Source organism: Syzygium oleosum, unplaced genomic scaffold (assembly GCF_021117445.2).
Source record: "Syzygium oleosum isolate NSW1041296 unplaced genomic scaffold, Sole_v2.1 Sole_v2.13, whole genome shotgun sequence".
Lineage (NCBI taxonomy): Eukaryota > Viridiplantae > Streptophyta > Magnoliopsida > Myrtales > Myrtaceae > Syzygium > Syzygium oleosum.
In genome coordinates this window covers 2,553,421-2,575,472 of record NW_026607497.1, presented here as the reverse complement: position 1 = coordinate 2,575,472, position 22,052 = coordinate 2,553,421, and the positions used below count along the sequence as shown (strand labels likewise).

Below are 22,052 nucleotides of genomic sequence, written 5' to 3'. Positions count from 1 at the left end.
CCACCCGCCGGCCACCGGCCGCCGGCAACCGGCAGCAGGCTAGGGCCGGCGAGGGCGGCCCGCGACTGCGACGGCGAGGCCTTGCCCAGCCAAGGTGAGGCCGACCTTGCCGTCGCCACCCAAGCGACGGACCTGGGTGGCGACGGCGAGGCCGGCCTCGCCTTGGTTGGGCGAGGTCGGCCTCGCCAGATCTGGGCGAGGTCGAGTCTCGCCGGCGCCACCCAGGTTCGTCGCCTGGCGGGGGCTGCGACGCCCTCACCGGCCCTAGCCTGTGGCCGGTCACCGGCGTCGGTGATCGACCTTTGCCAAGGAAGAGAAGAAATATTAAAAAATTCAAAAATATTATTAATAAAATGAAATTTTGTGTAGTTACCAAACGCATTTCTGTTCTTTTTCTATTCTAAGAATAGAAATTTTAGGCAGTTACCAAATGCCTTCAAATGCTTAGAAATTGTTTCCGGGTACAGAATAAAAAAGAATCATTTCTGAGCAGAATCTGTTCCCGGGCACAGAATGGTTGCCATGCGCAGCCTTAGGGACCGTTTATTTGAAGAAAAATTGTTTTTGGGAAATTATTTTCCGGCTATGCGGCATTTGGACGGCGGAAAACTAATCAATCTACGGAAAACGTTTTTTATGGACTAAAAACAACAAGTTTAGATTGGAAGAAAACGACTTCCTCTTCTAACAAGAAGGGATTTACTTTCCCTAAACCACCAAATAAATGAAAATTAATTATTTTTCTTCATAAAGATTTCCATGGAAGATATTTTCCTTTATCATGAAATTTTTCAGTAAGATAAACGCGCCCTTAATCACTCGCTATCTTTCTGGTTAATTTCCAATGCCAATAGCTTGTTTGAATTCATTATAATACTTAGTTACTTTTGTACTTTGATAATTTAGTTTCTAGTGTACCTTTTATGACTAGAGATACGTTAAGGTAATGGTGTATTTATACTCGCAACATTTCATGCTCCATTTAAATTACGTTTATGTATGACAATCCGCAGACAAACGTCAAGTATACTCACTCGGTAAGAGTGTGTTCATCACTTGCTCAATAACTCTGAGAAATGTAGGTTTTTCAGAAAGATGATACGATACATCGCTTGACTCGATTCGGTGTTGTTTGTGCTGTGGATATGGCCAGTGGCCATGCTTGGAGAAATGCAAGTTTTTGTAGAATGACGATCTGATACGTCGCTCGACTCGACTCGGTGTTGTTTGTGCTGTGGATATGGACAGTGGCCGTGCTTGGTGTATCCTACACCCAATGGCAGAGACTAAAATTGATCATCTCGAGAAATCCTAGGCAAATGTCCGTTCCTCTATTCCTTTCACACCATGAACCAACAAGAGTCATGGTTAATGGTCCATAGCACATGGCCGTGGGCGCTTTGAAGCAAACGTGAGACCTCCCATCATCTTCCCAATTAGCACAATACCACCAATTTCCCACGGATGGTCCCCCTCTCCCTCTCTCTCCAAATCTCAAAATAAGAAAGAAATTCACAATCCAAATCAATAAAGAAAACGAAGAGAAAATTCCACTCAAAATCTCCAATCCCCACCTCCCTCCCCCCCTTCCATTCTTCACACACACTTCACAAAAAAACTGACCAAAAAAAAAAAAAACATTGCCAAACCCAACAACAACATCAGTTTCGGTAGAAGTCCCTCCCCCCCGTCCCACCAGCAGGCTTCGTTCCCTCCAACGCGCACACACCCATCTCTGTTCCGCGCATCAATCATCATCTGGATCTGCATTCCCGGTATTGTCAACTTAAATTTCGTCCGATCTCATCTCTCGCTCCAAACCAGCCTTGCCCACTTGCGAAAAGGAAGAAAAAAACGAATCTTTACGTCTGAATTTCTCTTTTTGATCGTTGTAGCCACTACCCATTGGATCCCTTTGGATGACGGGGCGGTTTCGTTCTTGATTTCGTGTCCTTTTAAGGTGAAACGAGGCTGGCGATGGGAGGGAGCGATGTTTAGCGGTACGAAACGATGACGAGGACGGCCGACACGAGCGAGGGGGACGAGGAAGAGCATTTCTACGAGTCCCTCGATCGAATCAACTCCTCGGCATCTTGCTCTTGCTCCAACTCCGATGACGAGCCGGAGGACCCGGCATCCGATTCCAATTTCGCATCTTTGAAGTCGTTGCGGGTACCCAAATTCCCCAAGAGCGTGGCCAAGTACGACGTTTGGATCTCCGAACCGTCGTCTGTGCTCGAGCGTCGGTCGCGGCTTCTTCGGGAAATGGGTCTCGGCGCCGACCCGTCTCTTTCGCGGGCAGGAACCGAGAAAGACGCGGGTCAAGTCGACTTTGCGAGGTCAGTGTCGTCGTATTGCTTGAGGGGTCAAGAGAACGGCGGCAATTCCGTGTTCTGTCGGTCGAAGTCGGACGCTTCCTCGGACCGCAACGCAGCGGCGTCGGGTGATCAGTGTAATGTGAATCCTACGCACCACCGTGTTGGTTCTGATTCTTTTGTTACGGTCGATGATTTTAGTTCGTTTGTAAACATTGATCATAATGTTGTCCAACCACGCCCCGGCAAGGGAACTGGATCTCCAGTTGCCAGCGCCATTTCGCCAAACAAGCCACCAATAGCGAAATATTGTAGGAAGATGGATGAGCTTAAGAGCGATTCTGTGAGCTCTGTTGTTGGGTTGACCGGTAACTCAATGCTTGCTTTTAGGGGTGGTGTTGTGCCGTGTAATGGTAATGCTTGTGATGGAAGTGTTTGCACAATCAAGAACCTTGACAATGGGGAAGAATTCGTGGTGAATGAATTAAGAGAGGACGGCTCGTGGAATAAGCTAAAGGAAGTCGGGACTGGGCGGCAGTTGACCCTAGAGGAGTTCGAAATGACCGTCGGCCATTCCCCCATTGTTCAAGAACTGATGAGGAGACAGAATGTGGAAGAGGGCAACAAAGATATCTCAGATTCGAGCTCGAATGGGGGTAATGGTGTTAGGTCAAAGTTGAAGAAGAAAGGTAATTGGCTTAAAAGTATAAGGACTGTCGCAAGCACGGTGGCAGGGGGTCAGAAAGAGAGGCGAAGTAGTGATGAGAAGGATACTGCATCGGAGAAAGGTGGGCGGAGGTCCAGCTCAGCAACAGATGATAGCCAGGATGCTTCATTTCACGGGCCGGAGAGGGTTAGGGTTAGGCAGTATGGAAAATCTTGTAAAGAGCTCACGGCCCTTTACAAGAGCCAGGAGATACACGCTCATAACGGGTCGATTTGGAGTATAAAATTCAGTTTGGATGGGCGGTATCTTGCGAGTGCTGGTGAGGACCGTGTAATTCATATCTGGCAGGTATCGGAGTCAGAGAGGAAGGGGGAGTTGTTGGTTGAAAAACCAGAAGAGGGGAATTTCAGTCTTTTATTTACTGCTACTGGTTCGCCAGAACGAACCACACCGTCTCCTACTGTGGATAATTACCTGGAAAGGAAGAGAAGGGGGAGATCATCAGTAAGCCGGAAATCAGTAAACTTGGACCATGTGCTGGTTCCAGAGACTGTGTTTTCACTCGCGGAAAAACCTATTTGTTCATTTCAAGGACATTTGGATGACGTGCTTGACCTGTCGTGGTCGAAGTCCCAGGTCTGTCACTGATCCGTTTTGATGCTGGGTATGTTCTGTAGTAATCATCTTCTCAGATGTGATGTATATGATTTGAATATTGAATGCTTAGTTCTTGTTATTAATGTACTAACAGTCCAGTATTAGGAATATATAGTTATAGCCAAACCTTTTGCTGCTCGGACTGGTGACTTAGATGCTTGACGACTATACCATCAATAGTTTCTGACTGTTGCACGTAACGTTATCCGACACTGTGATGCACCATGCCTTATATTTTCTTTTAAACAGTAGTTCATGCTGAGAATAAGTTTGCATGTGATCTCATGAAAATCTGGTTTCTCCTCAGCACTTGCTCTCTTCGTCGATGGATAAGACAGTTCGGTTGTGGCACTTATCTAGCAAGTCTTGCTTGAAAGTCTTTTCGCATAGTGACTACGGTGAGTGCAGTTAAAGTGCTAGTTTTATTGGTTTAATTTCTCATGTTGTTTGTTTAACTATCATTGATCTTCTTCAGGATAGACTAGAACATCGATGAACTGCAAGGTGGACTTCGAAGTATTGTCGCATGATCTTATTGTTCATACGTTAGTTTGATAGATGATTACCTCTTTCATTGGAAAAGACCATTTACATCCTACATAGCCTCTTTTTGCCTGCGCATAATCTTGAATGTGGTTTGTTTGCGATAAGGACGACACTCCGATTTTTGTGTATGCAATTTTGACTTAGTATTAAGGGCAGGGCTAGTTCTCAAGACCTGTAAACATTTCTTATTTTCCTAATTTCCTCTGCAAAGTTGTCAGATTTAGCTCATCGTGTGAATTTTAACACTATGTAATTTCCTGCAGTAACTTGCATCCAGTTTAATCCTGTTGATGATAGATACTTCATTAGCGGATCCCTAGATGCTAAGGTTCGGATATGGAGCATTCCGGATCGCCAAGTCGTTGATTGGAACGATCTTCATGAGATGGTTACTGCGGCTTGCTACACACCAGATGGTCAGGTTAGCTTAAGAACCTCTCCATCAGGATTGCGGCAGCATAGGTGTGCCTAGTCCATGTGAATTGCACATTGCCTTCCACAGCTAAAGCTGGTTCTACCGTTTTTCGTAGGGTGCATTAATTGGCTCATACAAAGGAAGCTGCCATTTGTATGATACTTCTGGTACGAGTTGAATCCTTCCTGTCTTACTTGCAACAAGTTGCTTGTTCAACTACGCCTAATGAAATGGGTAGAGCTGTTTTTTCAATTAGTTTTGCATTTGCTGTGGTTTTACTGATTACAATGTGTATTTTCTTTTTAGATAACAAACTGCAACAAAGGGGTCATATCAATCTGCAGAATAAGAAGAAGAAGTCTCAATACAAGAAAATCACTGGTTTTCAGGTAAATGAGTGGCTGTATAATCAAGATATCTCTGCCATTGCCATATTAACATAGTTGCTTCTAATATTGACAGTTTGCACCGGGAAGTTCGTCTGAAGTGCTTATCACATCTGCAGATTCACGAATCCGGGTGGTAGATGGCGTTGATTTGGTTCATAAGTTCAAGGGTAGGCATATCACACTGTTCATTGTTCCTTAATTACCTACAAGGAGCCAAATTTTTTGTATCTCATGATCATATTGATGCAATAATGCTATCAATGGTATATTTTTTCTGGTTCCTACTGAACCAACTTAAACCCAGAGCTCTGGACGTTATATGTTATGTATTTCCTTAGCAGATAATCGTGTTCTCTGATCATATGTATCTGGGTCTGATGAGCTCTTATGCTTTCCGGACATGGTCTCCTTGATGTAAAATTGCTGGGTTTGATGCTTATCGGTCTGTTTCCTTCTCTCCATTGGCCTATTAATCTGTGTGTTGGTCCTGTGACAGGATTTCGTAATACCAACAGCCAAATTTCAGCCTTCCTCACAGCTAACGGAAAATACGTCGTCTCGGCCAGCGAGGATTCTTATGTGTATGTGTGGAAACATGAAGCTGACTCCAGACCCAGCAAAAGCAAGGGTATCACTGTCACACTGTCACACGAGCACTTCCATTGTCGAGATGTGTCGGTGGCTATACCTTGGCCCGGCATGGGTGATGCATGGGGATTGAGTCACACTTGGTCACTAGAACAAGATACGCCTCTAACTAATACTGCCGAGGCATCAACCGTCAATCATCCTCCTACACCCGTTGAGGAGATTCATGGTAACGAGGCCTCAAATTTGGCATCTGGATGCAGCAACAGTGCACTCCATGGAACCCTATCAAGTGCAACCAACAATTACTTCCTCCATCGGATGTCGGGCTCTTGTTCAGGGGAAAGACTTACTTTAGCCGCTAGGAGCCACAGCCCTCGTGTCAGCATGGATTTCTCCAATGGGATGAATGAAAGCATGTCGGCATGGGGCCTCGTGATTGTGACCGCTAGCCTTAGGGGTGAACTCAGGACATTTCAGAACTTCGGGTTCCCGCTCGGTATTTAAGGTATGAAAGGAATAAGAGGATGAGGAATTGAGGATGGTCTGAGAAATATGGATTTGATAAATTGCCGATGCATTTTGTTTTTCCCTTATCTGTTGGTGTGAATAGGGGGGATAGAGGGTGAGATTTGTAATATTTTTGCCAAGGTTATTTTTTCCCCTTGTGCTCATGCTCATCAGATACGGAATGCAGACTGCTAATATTCTGATTGGGCATTGAGGAATGAAATGTAGATTTGATCAGAAGTGGGGAAGGAAAGAAAAGCAAAAAAAATAAAAGATACACAGGAAAATAGAAACCACTGAGTTTCTGCATTCAAGAAATGTAGAGTCAGGAGCATCGAAGACGCATATTGAATTTGTCAATGAAAATTTCTTTTGTCGCATTTTGCCCAGACCTTGTGCAGAATTCGACTCAGTTGATCCATTCTTTTGTTCATGTAACATGATGCTTAGTCCTTATCCGATCTTCAGGGTGAGGTAATTTGTGAATGATTGAGTGCTGGATGTAATGATTGAGCAGATGTCATGGTTGCTGATTCTGGATCTTCTCCTATCGAACAGTGATGAGTTTTTGAACAAAGTTCTCGAGGAAGATGGAAATGAAAAGGCGTGTGCGTGCACTCTGTTTCTCATTGTCTTTTCATATGTATTCTGCAACATGAAAGAGCTGTGACAACAAGTATTGCTTTTCTTCTTTTGCCATGCTGCGATAACGTTTTGCATGATACTGTAGGAGCTAAAACTACTATGATATGAAGTCATACAGTTTGATTCAAGGTCGATAGCTAAAAGAAGTAAAATTTATTAATGTCCTTTTCCTTTCAAATGTGCAAGTAATTCATTTGCACTTGAGAGTCGAATCCGATTCAAAATCTTTCTTGCGGTACTAAGAGCTATTATTTTGGCCTTTCAAATTCAACTTCTTTCCTGAGGTAGTGATACCATTTGTCCCCATGGCCATCTAGCAGGAATTCCTAAAAGGTTATCTGCCCGGAAAACCATCCGCTTGAAATTTCATCATCTCTTCATCGATTGTCTCACTCTTCAAAAAGCAATGCCTGAATCATCTATCAGTTGAAATACTATTGAACTGCCGATTAAAGGCAAACAGACCATGGTTGCGAAAGAGTGATAAGAGGGTTTTATGATCCATTGAGAGATCGATCCATTATGGTAGCTGATCATGATTGAGTGCTTTTTATCGGGATTTCTATATCAAATGTTAAAATACACAAACACTTTGAAAAAGTTTCAATTATAACGGCTGACATCTACTGCAGTAATCTAATCCACTGGCAGGAGCTGCATCTGCACCTCCATTCCTCATCCCTTTCGACAACTTCATCGTTGAGCCCATGACTATGGAGAGTGGGAGAAATTTTAGGTGACTGACCAAAATATCCCTTTCTTAGGCCCACTAAGAGCACGAGATCTTTCCAAAAAGGGCATATAAAATGAAAAATATCAGAGGAAATCCAAACCTCAAATTCTCATTGGCTGCTTGAGCTGATGTGGCACTTACCTCCAAAATGTACTTATCTTATCTATTGTTGCCCTCCCCATCCAATGACAGAAAGACCTCACTCTTTTCTCTTTTCAGTTATCTGATCCTATGGATTCTATATATATATATATAGCCCTTCACTAATATCTCTTCCAGTGCGCTCTTCTTCCAGTGCTTTGTTCACTCTTTTTGTTGCACCTTTAGTTTACAAGAGAGGATTTTTACGCATCCATTTCAGATAAATTTTGGAACTTTCAATTTGCAAGAACCAAATGGCTCTTCAGGCTGCTGCATTGCTCCCATCCGTTTTCACCATTCCCAAAGAGGTTTGTCACTGTCAACTCATTGCTCTCTGTACTTTCCTACACTTGTCCCTGATAAAAATGAGCTGGACTAAGGACTACGAATTATGGGCATCTGAAAAGTTTAGAGAATTTTTCAAATTTTTTTTGGCAGGGCAAATCTAGTGCATCCTTCAAAGATTCGAGCTTGTTTGGGGTTTCATTCTCTGAGCATGTCAAAGCTGACTTCAGCTCCTCTGCGTTGAGGTGCAAGGTAATTTGGGTATCCTACATTGGTTCCTTTCACTACCCTGAAAATGAGCTACATGCAATGAACGATGGTAGATCATTACATTATCGCTCTACGACTTGGAAAAGAAGGAGACATAATCTCAAGGATCTGAATTTTAGGAAATCATTATCCTCTAGCATACAAGCTGCTTACTGATGTGTCAAGCTGAAAATTTAGTAGCATTGGATGTGAAACTTGTGTTAACAGTATCAGAGTATTTAATGCAGAGGGAATACAACCAAAGAAATGGAGCTGTCAGAGCCCAAACAATAGCTTCAGCTCCCTCGGTGACCCGGGCCGCCCCTGAGGGCAAGAAAACCTTGAGAAAGGGCAGTGTTATAGTCACTGGTGCCTCGTCAGGATTGGGTCTGGCCACTGCCAAGGCTCTTGCTGAGACTGGAAAATGGCACGTGATCATGGCCTGCAGGGACTTCCTCAAGGCCGAAAGAGCGGCCAAATCAGCCGGGATCGCCAAAGAGAACTACACGATCATGCACTTGGACCTTGCCTCACTTGACAGCGTGAGGCAATTCGTCGACAATTTCAGGAGATCGGAACGGCCGCTCGATGTTCTTGTTTGCAATGCTGCTGTTTATCTGCCAACTGCTAAGGAACCCACTTTCACAGCTGAAGGATTCGAGCTCAGCGTTGGGACTAACCACCTCGGGCATTTCCTCCTTTCAAGGCTGTTGCTTGAGGACCTGAACAAATCTGATTACCCATTGAGGCGACTCATCATAGTCGGCTCAATCACGGGTACTGATTATAACCTTATTGATTGGACTTGCTACATGCAATGATGTGCTTTAGATATCAAATGCGTTTTCTCGTAGTACTTTGCAAAGGATAGGCATTCATTGTCAATGTACATGATCATGAGTTCACTCAATCAATACATGGTTGAATTCTTGACTTAATGTTGCTAATGAAGTTGATTCTTACAATCAGGGAACACAAACACCTTGGCTGGGAATGTACCTCCGAAGGCCAGCCTTGGTGACTTGAGAGGACTGGCAGGAGGGCTGAATGGGCTGAACAGCTCGGCCATGGTTGACGGTGGAGATTTCGATGGCGCCAAGGCCTACAAGGACAGCAAGGTGTGCAACATGCTTACAATGCAGGAGTTCCACAGGCGCTACCATGAGGAAACTGGAATCACGTTCGCGTCCCTATACCCAGGATGCATCGCCACGACCGGCTTGTTCAGGGAACACATCCCGCTCTTCAGGTTGCTCTTCCCGCCTTTCCAGAAGTACATCACCAAGGGCTTTGTCTCCGAAGATGAAGCCGGAAAAAGGCTTGCTCAGGTAGAAAAAATAAAGACAGAACTAGATCTTCTTCAGGGATCTTCTTTAGGTTGTTATGAGGCAATTAAGTTTGCGATTGGATGCTAAGTTTATTTGCTTTCTGTGACTCAGGTTGTGAGTGAACCGAGCTTGACAAAGTCTGGGGTGTACTGGAGCTGGAACAAGGATTCAGCATCGTTCGAGAACCAGCTGTCCCAGGAAGCTAGCGATGTCGAAAAGGCGCGTAAAGTTTGGGAAGTCAGCGAGAAACTCGTCGGTTTGGCCTAAATGAGCTCTTTGGATTGTACCCAAACGGATCCTTGGAGAAAGAGGATGTTCATCAGGAAGAGAGTAGAGTTGATTCCTTTTAACCAAGTGCGGAGCTTAGAACTGGAGCATGAGCGATTGTAAACAATTCATCGTTTGCAGGTGCAGGTGACTTGTAAGTTGGGATTGGCAATAAAACAGCTCATGTCTTCTCGCATAGTTTAATTCCAAGTAGCAGCAAAATAACGAGGCAATGAATGAACTTTGGAGTACTTGAGACAGTGTCCTTATGTTACATTGGCTCACATTTGTCATACACATGCATCAATGGCATGCGAAATTGTGCCAAAATTCTTCCCTTACAGCAAAGTGCAGAAGAATTGCAGATCGACTATGAAGCACGGGGCTTAGCCGATAAGATGCAAAACTGAGGTGAAAATTAGTGAGGGATGGATCAAAATCCACTCGCACGCCGCGACATTCGGAAGCTAAAAGAAACCTTTCTCATATCTAGGACCCCTGAGAGAATTCGCAATGCTCGGGTTCATTCTCCTTCCTATTTTTTTGCGTATAATTAACTAATGTTCTTGCAAAATCTCGGGCGCGCGCTCTTAACACGACATCACCAAGAAAGAAAGCGCCTTACTTAAAAGTCCGTCATACCTGTCACCGGAGCTAACAACTACGAAACAGGTCGTGTTCTTGACAGCAACCATAGGAACTAGGAAGTACAGTAACCATTTCTGTGTGTTGATCGGGTACTGTTAAATACTAATCGCGTCGTTCAAATTACATGAACATAAGCTTGACGTATGGTGCCACATCCTCATTTTGTGCTTGCATAATAATCCGCTTAATATTAAATCAAATCATAAACTATAGTGTAAACTATACTAATATACCTAAAACACGTAATAAATATAAATACTAAATTAAATATATATTCTATATATAGAAAATAGATATTCTAGAATAGAAAGAAATTCAAATATATACCACCCGCCTGGGTGGCGCTGCTGGAAAGGGCACTCTTCCTCTCGCAAAAAGTTTTCCCCCAGGGTTTACCTCCCGGCTGTCGGCCGTGCGGGGGTTCCCTGGGTTACCAAAAAAATAAAAATAAAAATTCAAATATATAAATAAAAAAACAAAACTCGTTATTTTTGTGCTGTTATTTTGAATTTTCTTTTTTTTATTAGAATTTAAATATTATTTAAAGTATTGTTTTAACTTTTCTTAATTTAAGAAGTTTGTTATTCATGTGGCCTCATCATTAGTTTTTTTTTTCTTTCGAAAAGACTTTTTTTTCCTATGGGCCTTTGGCAACCCAATCCGTGGCTATTAGGTTTGAAGTAACACGCTAGAGTTTCTGTTCGGACAGCTTCACGTTTTGTAGGGTCTTGTATTACTTGTCCCCGTGTTCGTCACTCGTTTTGTAGGGTCTTGTATTACTTGTCCCCGTGTCCGTCACTATTTTATGCGAATCTAGTCGAGTGATCGGTCTATCGGTATATTCTTTTTCTTTTTTTATCTGTCCTATCTCCTAACTCTCCTCACTTTCTGACTTTTGATCTGCCTTTTGTAAAGCGAGGGAGTCGGACCCCACATCTATGATACTGGCGTCCCCACCCCCTCCCCCGATCCCTTTACCAGCAGGGCCGCATGCCTACCGGCGTATATTCGTCTTTTGATTTGGTTTAGTTTTGTCCAATTGAATAAACCATGTCCTTGAGGTACGTATCGTGTGATTCGGACACTGGACTGGGCCGGATCGTTTGGCATCAGGCCCATTAACTGCAAGGCCCAAGATTTCGACACAAATCGGCCCTCACCTTCTGCGCTCTTTCCCTCCTTCTTCGCCTTCTTCTTCTTCCTTTGGTCCTCCTCGTCTAGGGTTTTGCGAGGGGGTTTTTTCTGATCAGTCCCTTCGCTTTGTCCTGCGATTAGGCTACGTTCAATCGAAGCGTTCGAGGATCAATGGGGAAGAAGCGGAAGCAAAGAGAAGCTGAGAACAACGGCCCAGAGGAGGCGGCGGCGGCGGCGGCGAAAGAAGATGCCGCGTCGGAGGAGAGGCCTAAGCGGACGCTGCTCGGCTGGAAGGAGAAGCCGCAGGAGAACGTGGATGCCGCCGCCGCCGCCGCCGCCGTCGCTGCTCCGGGTTTCAGGAACAAGGAGAAGGTCCTCGTCACTTGCTCCCGTCGCATCAATTTCAGGTTCGAATCGCTTCTGGGTTCTTTGTTGTTTTTTTGGGAATGGGTTTGGTTTGTTCCGGTATTGAGCTTTTTCCGTCGATGGGCAGGTATCGGCACTTGATGTTGAATGTGGTGTCGCTTCTGCCGCATTGCAAGAAGGACAACAAGGTCGAGTCCAAGGAAACTAAAGGCGCCACTCTCAACGAGCTCGTTGAGCTCAGGAATTGCTCCTCTTGCCTGTTTTTCGAGGTAGAATCGCATCCCAGTTTCGATGACGAGTGCGGATTCGGAAAAGTCGACGACTTGATGCATTCTCTGTTTCTTCCACTTCAGTGCAGGAAACATTTGGACCTCTATCTGTGGATGGCAAAGTGCCCGAATGGTCCATCTGTGAAGTTTTTAGTAAATGCTGGTAATTTCTCTTTGGAGAATCTCCTCGGTGGAGCTGTTGTATTAGTGTCGCGATGCGGATTTGACTTGTTTGTGATCCGTGTGGCATTTTTCGGTTGGGGACTCCGATGAACAAAGATTGATCTAATCTCTCTTGTTCTGATATTTTAGTGCACACTATGGAAGAACTGAAGCTTACTGGAAACCATTTGAGAGGTTCGCGGCCCCTTTTAACTTTCTCGGCCAATTTCGATAAGGATGCCCATTGGATGCTTCTGAAGGAGATGCTCATTCAGGTATATACACAGGCCTCTCTAGCATATTCAGATGATATCCTGTGTAACACTCATTATTATCTCTGTCCATTTTGTGTGGTTACCATTATAGCTTCCTTGTGATCATCTACTTGTTTTTAAATTTTTTGTTTTTGTTTTGGTTCTTTCAAAGTCTCTAAGCTCTTGAAGCTGAGTATATATGTATCTGCTTGTCAGCAGTGCCAGATGATGCTTTTGCATAAACTTTGTGGAGATTGTACAATTTAGCAGCTGATGTTTTTAACTGAATTTTCTTGGCCAGATTTTTGGAACTCCAAAGGGACATCAGAAATCTAAGCCATATCACGATCATGTCTTTGCCTTCTCAATTGTCGATGATCATATATGGTTCCGAAACTACCAGGTTGGTTCAAATCCCACTCAATTGTTGGACCATTCTTTTGCATTCTTAGACATCTTGCTGTCAGACCACAAAAATGGATATTTGCCTATGAAGTAGAATGCATAACTTCTTAATTTGGAGCTCTTAAGCTCAAAAAAACTTGGAAGGAATATTTTACCTGGTCTAAGGCATTTCGAATTAGAATTTGACTCTTTATGTGGATGTCTAGTCTTTTCTGGTTATAGATCATACATGTATAGTATGTATTCATTCAGGTAGAGGAATTAAGTCTTCTGGAGATTTCTATATGCAGTCTCAGAATGCATGTTATGACTGTATATTCCTTGGTTGTGATATTATTGGGACAGAGTGCAACAATTGCTAAAGTTTATGTGAACATGATGCAACACTGGCAATTGAAGTTTGAGCTGTTAATTCAGCTTGGGATTATATTCTTCAGAAAATTCATTATGAATTATATTCTGTTTCCTTTATATTGACATTTTGTCTTTCATAAACCAGATAGCCGTTCCACACTTGGGATTATATTCATCAGAAAATCGATTATGAATTATATTCTGTTTCCTTTATATTGACATTTTGTCTTTCATAAATCAGATAGCTGTTCCACACAACGAATCGGATAAGGTGGCTCGAGGGAGCTTGGACAAAATGACTCTTGTCGAGGTAGGCTGCCATAAAAATGACATGAATGGTGTATGCTTCGATATGTGCATGAGCATGATTAGATTTTCTGATATGGTTCACATGACTGTAAAATATTGTGGAAAATTGGAGTCTCAAGTCGCTCACCTTTTTACTCCATTAGGTTGGCCCAAGATTTTGTTTGAATCCGATCAAGATATTCGGTGGTAGCTTTGGAGGCCCTACGCTGTACGAAAATCCATTTTATGTATCGCCAAACCAGGTAAAGCATTTGGAGTAGCCTTTAATTGCAAATAAGGATAGGCAGTGACATGACATGCAAAATGCATATGGTTTACAATACGGACATGTTTTTGGACATTTACTGGATGGATTGAAACTGCTGATTTGCCTCCGGGTGGTACTTGTATGAAGCAGCCCTTGGTTTTGTTTAATATTTCTTCTTCTTTTCGCCAAAGGATTCTTCCTGTCATTGTGTCTTTTTCCCTTTTACATTTTTAAATGTGTAAAAGCATGCATTAGTACCATGGCCTTTCCATCTTGACACGTTAATAATGTTTTGTGCTCCTTTTATTTCAGATTCGAGCGTTGCAGAAAAAGCAGAAGACAGGCAAGTATGCGAAGAAGGTCAAGGCGAAAACAAGAAGAAGGATGCATGAATTATCAAATCCACTGGAGCCTGATGAATTTGCTGAAATGTGGAAAGAGTAAACTATACGCTCCTTGCGCTTTGAAGCCAAGGGAAAACGAGAGAACCTATTACCTTGTAGTCATCATGAAGTTACGGAATCTTATCTATCTTGATTTTGTATGAATTCTATATCGTGATAATTTGGCAGTTCAGTTTTGGGAAAGCTATATCAAGTAGAGTTTATTCTTTTCAACGCGAGTTGCATTGTAACTGTAGCAAATCGATTCAAAGCGTTAACATGTGGAATGAGGGGAGTTTCGTGCCTTATTGTCGATTCTTGGTGGATTTGGTGATTTACTGGGAGTATAAATTGTTCCATTTCTTGGCCAGAGGTAGAAAAATTTCCTTGCATCTGTATCTGTTGTTCCGTTTGTTCATGGTATGCCAAAGATGAAAGCCGATGCGGAATGTATTTAGCAGCAATTGCGACGCACCGATGCTTTGTCGCTGGTTCGGTTTAAATAAATTCTGAAGAATCAAGTCTCTCTCTCTCCCTCTTCCCTTAGCTTTTCATTCATCTGAACAAAATTTCTTCTTACTTCTTCCATAGGCTGGTATCCAATATCATGATCAAGAAAATTTAAGAACAGAGAACGAGTAAAAGTTCAGCTTTCTTGGAGGCATTTTGAAAAGATGAGCTCTCATTTATCATCACTAACATACAGAGAGTGCACCGGCTTAGGAAGAACAAGGACAAGGAAAGGACAAGGATTTTGTAACTAGCGATCGATGAGCGAGGGTGAGATCTTGAGTCAATTAATGTGAATCCCACTCCATCCAGTTCGATTCGCTACCTCGGCGAGGAATGCTGTTGACCCTCGTGAACTTATCAACATTAAAGTTGGCCCCACACATCACGCCCTCACTGTCCACCCTCGGCATCGCCTTCATCTTGTTCATCGGATGCTCGAAGCTCATCAATCCTCCTTCGCTGTGGAACATGCACCCTGCAAATGAAACCCATTGCGGATTCATCACCTCTCATTTATCACGAAGTAAATTAAACAAACGATGCCAACCATTGTGTGCCTTCACATACCTTTGGGGAAGGGAGCATAAGACTTGGCACACCCTGCCTTTATGACTTCCTTGTCATCACATATCACAACAGAGCCATCACCTGCAATCCCCCAGTACAGCTTCTCTCCTCCATCAGAACCCTAAAACCGACCATCCACATAAACCCAACAATTTAAAGAACAAGAACTCCATAGTATTTACTTCGTCAATCTGTATTTCCAAAATTCAGAAAGTATTACTGCTCTGTAGTTCAATTAACTCATATTTCACATGAACTCATGATCTTATGCAGCCAAAATAAAGGTTGAAGTTGAACTACTATAGCTATACCTTAAGAAAACAAAGGTCAGTACATCATGCTATTGTACAGGGTAGAGTTGGACACAGACCCTAACCCTTTTGCACAGTGAGTGATTGGCCATAACCAACTAAACCCAGATGATAACTTCTGATTTATCAGGATAGAAAGAGAGGAGAGAAGTTTCATGATACCAGTGCAGTGAAGACGGTCCCAATCTTGCTGTCATAGACAACGAAGGCAAAGCTACCATCGAGATCCTTCACCACCTGATCAGCCGGGTATGGACCCCTGTCCCTGAGCGTCCTGTATGCCTCTATCACAAACTGGGCCTCGTTGCTTCCCTTGGCCAGCCCGTACTGCTTGTTCAGCTGATTCAGGTTGTTCAGGCTCCCCATGAACAGGCAGTATATATCATCAAATCCACAAAACAACCTAGCAACAAATGAACTCAAAACAAAGTAAGAACTTGGGTTCATAAATCAAACTACAGAAGACCACTCAGATCAAGCACAGTCCCAGAGCCAACCTCTGGCGGAGGGAAAAGGGGTTGTCAGGCCTGACATAGGCAAGAGCAGCAGCGTCCCCAAAGGTCATAGAGAAGGTGTTGTTCGGATGGTGCGAGACGAACTCTCTGAGGGTCTCATCTGGGAGCTTGGGCTTCCTAGAGCCACTGTGAGAGGCGGGGCTGTTCAGCTCCTCCGGTGGGTGTGCAAATGCCTTGTGAAATATTGCCAACATTGTTATCCTACTTTCTTGTTGTCTTCTCGAAGACTCGCACAAAGATGATACCTGATCAAAGTGACTAACTTCTTTTTTTTATCGGTCGGACAAAGTAAACTGACATGAGAGGTGGGTTCTGTGCTAGGACTGAAAATAGAGAGTTGGTAAAGCAAGAATCATTGGAATTTATAGCGTCATTTTCGGGTCCAGAAGGAGGGGCGAGAGACGAGCCTATTCTGGTATTATTATGATATTGTGGGCTACGGAACTTTAGCAGTGTGACGGATAAGGCTTCCCGAACGCCAATGGGTTCTTATCTTTAATATTTGTTTATTCATTTCTGTAGTTTTTTTCTTTCTTCTCATTTTGCAGTATTTGAGTTGGAATTGAGACCTGTCAGCCGAAATTTCTTGTCCTCATATTCCCCTTTTCTTTTTTGCCATTTCTTCTCAGTCAGTTTCCCCCTTTTTCCGCCTCTTCGGTCACCATTCACCACATTACAAAATGGGATTATTTTTGGGGAGTTGCGAGGAGATGACGAAAAAGACAAATCAAAACGCACTTTTATCTTGCAGACATATATAATTCATGAGATAATTCAAAGTCACTTTGAAGTTCCCTTGTTGGCAGGTTCATCTGAGTTTTCCTAATGCAGTGAAGTGATAAAGATAAAGCTGTGCCGAGGGAAAGATATGGTTAGGTGGGGGTGCAGGGAATCTTGCTGGTTCATCTTTATCCAAAAGTGGTGTGAGCAAGGTGTGACAATTACACCGAAGAAGAGTCAAGCCGGCGATCTTGCCATCTGTTTCTGGTTCATGAGTCGAGAGTTTCTGTGGGTGCATGTGGGCTTACCATGGAAAAAAAGCTGCATTTCATTTTCATCATGTTCGGGCCTACTTGTTGGCTTGTGGTGGCCATTGGTCCCCGCTTATCATGATTCCTAGTGAATGACGTCAAGGGAAGCTATTGCTTAAGGGGAAGTATAGTCAAATCCAGTCTCCATCAATCCCCAGCTTTTACTATAAATTATTAAGAGATGGTGATGAGTGCTTGTGCAGCCCCAATCATTTCTTTTTTTTTTTTTTTGGTCTAGACAGCCCTAATCATTTCGAAAGCTGGAACTTTTTTCTCTGTCCATTGATATTTGCTAACTGAAAATCTTGAACAAGAGTATAGCTAAATATAAGTTGGGGATACCAACGTGTGAGTTGTTTAGAAAAGCCCACGTCAGAGTTATCGGTATGATGTAGAGTTATTGTATATTTTCGTTGACTCATAACTCATTAATTTAAGTTTTTGAGTAAATATTAATATAACTAAATATATTGACGAGTTTGGATTTGCTCCCTTCCTTTGTGATACCTCAGATGAAGGCTTCTACTGTGCATTCCCAATAATTTATAACAGAGTCGATGGTTGATTGGTGCCCCACTTCCATTGTGGATTGGTGCTTAGTGAAATATCTTAAAAAAGGAATCTAACCTATGCGGTTTGAGGGCAGAATGGTTCGGTGTAGCGGAAGAGACCTAGAGTTGAAGTGAGTGACGTGGTATAATAATGCGAGCTCAATGATAGCCATCGTGGTTTGGTTTAGTGAAAGGTATCAAGGATGAAGGTAAGCATTGGAGAGTCAAGTCTAGACATGTTATGATACCTGAATCAAGGGAAGCAGATTTAACACTGTGTTTAAACGTGATGGGGAGATTGCTGAGATACACATATAAATTTGTTAGAATAGTCCGATATTGGCAAATTGGTTCGATGGTAACATTCATGGTCTGGTTTGGAGAAAAGCTAAGAATGAAGATGGGTGTTGGAAATTTAAGTCTCGACATGTTGATACATAATAATACCTAAATTAAGGGGGGAGGATTTAACATTTAGACTAAAGGTGCGTTTGTTTGAAGGAAAGTATTTTCCGGGTTATTTTCCGAATTTTCACCCATTTGATTCGTCGAAAATGATAAATCAACGGAAAATACTTTCCGGTCAAGGAAAATATCATGTATAATATAAGGAAAGTGAATTCCTTAATCTGAGGAGGTGAAAACACTTTCCGAAATTGCTTACATTAACTTTTTTAATATTTTATTCTTTTCTTTTCTTTGTTCTTTTTTCTTTTTTTGCTTTTCTTTTCTTTTTCTTTTTTTCTTTCATTTTTTTTTCTTTTTTCTTCCCTGCGCCGGTCACATGAAATCATTTTCTAATGAAGTCCAAATATCATAAAACAATTTCAATCATATATCACCAAACAAAAGAAAACTAATCAATTTTCCTGAAAAATACTTTTCGATATCATTGAGCTTTCCGCGAAACAAACTCACTCTAATGTAAGAGGGAGATTGTTGATATGCACGTGTGAATTGTGTTAGAAAAGTATTGCGTCAAAGAATTGGTGGGTGGAGAGTAGTTAATATATCATGGTTGGCTCATAACTAATTAATGTAAACTTTTGAATGAAAATAGGTTCAACTAAATATATTGATATATTCGAACAACCCCTCGACAATCTCCTTGAATGAAAGTATCGAGTTTTTGCCGTGCGCTCCCAACATAAGCAACCATGTGTAGCAATGTTGTCTCGATGGATCTGATCCTAAGCTCAAACGTTAGGGGTAGATTGGATGGATCTAAATCGATAGATTGTCGAGGTACACGTTTAAATTGAGTTAGAAAAACTCTGCATCAGAGTATTTGTGTGGTGTAGAGCAATTAATTTATATCCTAACTAGCTCATAATTCATTGGTTTAGGCTTTTTGAGTGAAGGTGTGAATATTGATAGGCTCGGACTCTCACTTGGTGATCTCCTCGGATGAAGGTATTGAGCTTTTACCACGCGCTCCCAACACAAGCAGCTAATAGCTATGCGTTACACTATCGTGGTTATCGTGAAAAAGACTTAATCGACCGTTGTTTTCGATCACTCGAGCACTCAACACTCGCGATAATCCATCGCCATCGCGACCGTAGTATTGGCCAAATGATTTTTCGCGAAGATAAGTGGGGCGGCCTTCGGTTTCCTTTCAATTATTTTGGTGAGACAAAGTGAATATTTGGTAGGGCATGTCAAATATTGATTGAAATATGAATGTATTCATTAGCTTCAACTCATTAATGGACGGACCACTTAGTCCCCCGATCGAAACCCAACGTGACATATAGGCCGCGGACGGTGTAATGAAGCTTTTGACTTCGTGCCGCACAAGAGACGAGACGGAGCCCCGTCTCGGCTCGGCCCACTAGATGTTTATAGTGGAGTTTCATGGTTGAATGATCCTCGTTGTTCTCGAAAAAAGAATTAGATCAGGCCCATAATATTGTTGGGCTGCAGAGCAACCTGTATAATGATGGTAGTCTTGGGCCTACCTCTAAAAGCACCCGTATAATGATGGTGAGAAATTGGTTTTTACCTAAGTTGGTGCGTCAATACCACTCATACATCTCTCTCTCTCTCTCTCTCTCTCTCTCTCTCTCTCTCTCTCTCTCTCTCTCTCTCTCTCTCTCTCTCTCTCTCTCTCTCTCTCTCCATGTCGTTCGCCAAATATTCGCCAGCGGAAATATTACCAGACAAATCTTAAATCTACTGTATGAATGTCAATTAAGTTAAAAAACTTTTATTTTAGCCAATTTAGTCATAAACATTTTGACAATTTGCCAACACAGTCATTCCAGCCAATTTTGGTTGGCAATTGCTAATGTCGATAATTTTTTGCATTTTTTTAAAAAAAATTAAAAAAATTTATAATTTTTTCATTTTCTTTCAGTTTTTTCCTTCTTTCTCCAATTGTCGGCCCGGCCACACGCGAGGTCCAACCTCACCAGCCTCAAGCAACGCTCGTTGACCTCGCTGGATCTGGCGAGGGTGAACCTTTCTCGCCTGTGGCTGGTTTCCAACCATTGCAACCCGTTGAAGAAAGGAAACAAAGAAAGAAAGAAAAGAAAAAATTCACAAAAAAATTTAAAAAATTGTTCATGTCAGCAACAATCGTGCACGTAGAACTACAGGCATCCATGATAGTGATTGCCGGGCAAAATTGATCGGAAGAGTTATATTGACAAATTGTCAAAAGGTTTAAAACTGAATTGGTATCCGTACAATATGTTTAGGGCTTTTTTTGGTATTTGTCTCATTCGCCAACGAGCGAATACGAATCTCACGACTGAATTGGCTTGCCATGTCAGCGGAAGGGGCCGAATTTGTTCAAATCCAAGATTGTAATGTCTAATTTGATCAAAAGCAAAGTTCAAATACCAAATTGAATGTTGACTAACCATTCAGAATTCAATTTTGACATTGTCCCTCTCCCTAGAGGCTTTTAAGATTCTCGTGTTACGCATACTTTGATGCTTTTCTTCTTTCCTCTCGAAAGAGAGAGGTGATCCATCAAAGGCGCGCAAGTTGAGGCACGCCGAAAGAGAAGATAAGCGACATGTCGTTGAATGCCTCTTATACGAATGTCGTATAGCGCAATCAGTGACACTGCCTATCATAATGCTTCCAAGGTCCCATCACGTTCTTGTACCTATCCCTCACATGCGAAACGCAACGGAGGCTCTCGCAGCTTATACTTACACTAACTTCATCTGGTGCCCACTGCCTTGTTTCCTTCCCTACTTTACCCTCTCTCTACTTTGAATTCACCTATTAATTGATCGTCGAAGTCGTGGATTGCTGATGAATAACGGATTCTAGACCTCTTCGTAGCAAGTGATTTCATATTCGAGCCACTCGTTGGAATTTCTTTCTCCGTGACTTACACGATTCATGAAATAAGTGCATGCTATGATAGGATTGATTACATACTTGAGGTGGGGTTTTGTTTTCTCACCGTAAAAGAACATATGTACGAAAATCCATTGCATGCGACGGACCAATTGATATGCATCATTGCCTGGTGTGGTATAGTAGTTTCAAGATCATTGTTCAGACAAAAAAGGGGTGTTCGTGGAGGTACAACTGATCGGCAAATGGGAAAGCTTGTAAATTACACGATTGATGGCAGATATTGCTCGTCTCTTACTCCTACTCCATGAGCAGACGGACATCTTTCATGGAGAGGGAGACGACAAACTTTGTTTGGTCGAAAACACGAAAGAAAAACCTTCCTACATGTGGGCCGTATAAAGCCAAGCTAGGACCCAAAAAGCAAATAATGTTTATGAGGAATCTTGTTGGTCTTATATTTGTCTAGCTGCCGATGATAAGCAACACCGATCTTTGCTCCATTATCGTTCTTCCTGTACCAATTTGTCTACAGGACAAGGAAACAGTACAACGACGGATAAAACAAAGAGAAAAAAAAGAAGAAAAAGGCGGTGCAACGATCGTCGTATATGACCGGACATCGGCCTGGAGTCATTCTTAAAACTGCAAAAGAGTAATTGGAGTTGCCGTTTCGTTAGGCATGAGATGTGGGTTGGTGGTCAGTCCAACATTAACAGAGCAAGCGAATGCATCAATAATACAACATTGATAGCCTCCTAATCGTCAAAGTGTACCCTAAGTTTAATAACTTTTGCGACTTGTTTTGTAATCTCTTTAGGGTTGGCACAGTTAGTAAGGGAATCGGAGGGTTTTTAGCTTGGCACTTGGAGTCACCCATTCGTATCTCGCTACCCACCAAACACCTCAAGTCTTGCCGAGTTGGGGTCATTTGCATAAAACAAATGCCCGGACTTGACCCATTTTGTTTTTTTGGTCGA

At 42.5% G+C, this 22,052-nt stretch overlaps 4 protein-coding genes across 5 annotated transcripts; 3 read left to right on the top strand and 1 right to left on the bottom strand.

The window, feature by feature from the left end:
- Window positions 1-1,423: 1,423 nt before the first annotated feature.
- Window positions 1,424-6,629, top strand: LOC115687716 (uncharacterized). The gene is made up of 8 exons (XM_030613357.2): window positions 1,424-1,775; window positions 1,896-3,618; window positions 3,947-4,037; window positions 4,449-4,606; window positions 4,716-4,767; window positions 4,907-4,989; window positions 5,063-5,156; window positions 5,486-6,629. The coding sequence occupies exons 2-8, from the start codon at window positions 2,011-2,013 to the stop codon at window positions 6,082-6,084; spliced, it is 2,685 nt and encodes an 894-aa protein (XP_030469217.1). The 5' UTR covers window positions 1,424-1,775; window positions 1,896-2,010; the 3' UTR covers window positions 6,085-6,629.
- Window positions 6,630-7,739: 1,110 nt separating this feature from the next.
- On the top strand, window positions 7,740-9,931 carry LOC115687680 (protochlorophyllide reductase, chloroplastic). 2 transcript variants are annotated; one of them, XM_030613312.2, is made up of 5 exons: window positions 7,740-7,914; window positions 8,045-8,143; window positions 8,389-8,917; window positions 9,110-9,468; window positions 9,580-9,931. In XM_030613312.2, exons 1-5 carry the CDS (start codon window positions 7,861-7,863, stop codon window positions 9,733-9,735), a joined length of 1,197 nt encoding a protein of 398 aa, XP_030469172.1. In that variant the 5' UTR covers window positions 7,740-7,860; the 3' UTR covers window positions 9,736-9,931. The 2 variants fall into 2 exon arrangements, with proteins under 2 accessions (XP_030469172.1, XP_056173001.1); XM_056317026.1 differs by having other exon boundaries at window positions 7,741-7,914; window positions 8,045-8,152.
- Window positions 9,932-11,584: 1,653 nt separating this feature from the next.
- LOC115687658 (ribosome biogenesis protein BRX1 homolog 1) lies at window positions 11,585-14,500 on the top strand. Its single transcript, XM_056317027.1, has 8 exons — window positions 11,585-11,924; window positions 12,011-12,152; window positions 12,237-12,315; window positions 12,465-12,589; window positions 12,870-12,971; window positions 13,569-13,637; window positions 13,780-13,878; window positions 14,196-14,500. The coding sequence occupies exons 1-8, from the start codon at window positions 11,689-11,691 to the stop codon at window positions 14,325-14,327; spliced, it is 984 nt and encodes a 327-aa protein (XP_056173002.1). The 5' UTR covers window positions 11,585-11,688; the 3' UTR covers window positions 14,328-14,500.
- Window positions 14,501-14,930: 430 nt separating this feature from the next.
- Window positions 14,931-16,606, bottom strand: LOC115687660 (stem-specific protein TSJT1). Its single transcript, XM_030613299.2, has 4 exons — window positions 16,155-16,606; window positions 15,820-16,060; window positions 15,347-15,467; window positions 14,931-15,254 (listed from the first exon to the last, which is right to left on the bottom strand). The coding sequence occupies exons 1-4, from the start codon at window positions 16,364-16,366 to the stop codon at window positions 15,064-15,066; spliced, it is 765 nt and encodes a 254-aa protein (XP_030469159.1). The 5' UTR covers window positions 16,367-16,606; the 3' UTR covers window positions 14,931-15,063.
- Between the last annotated feature and the right edge of the window lie 5,446 nt (window positions 16,607-22,052).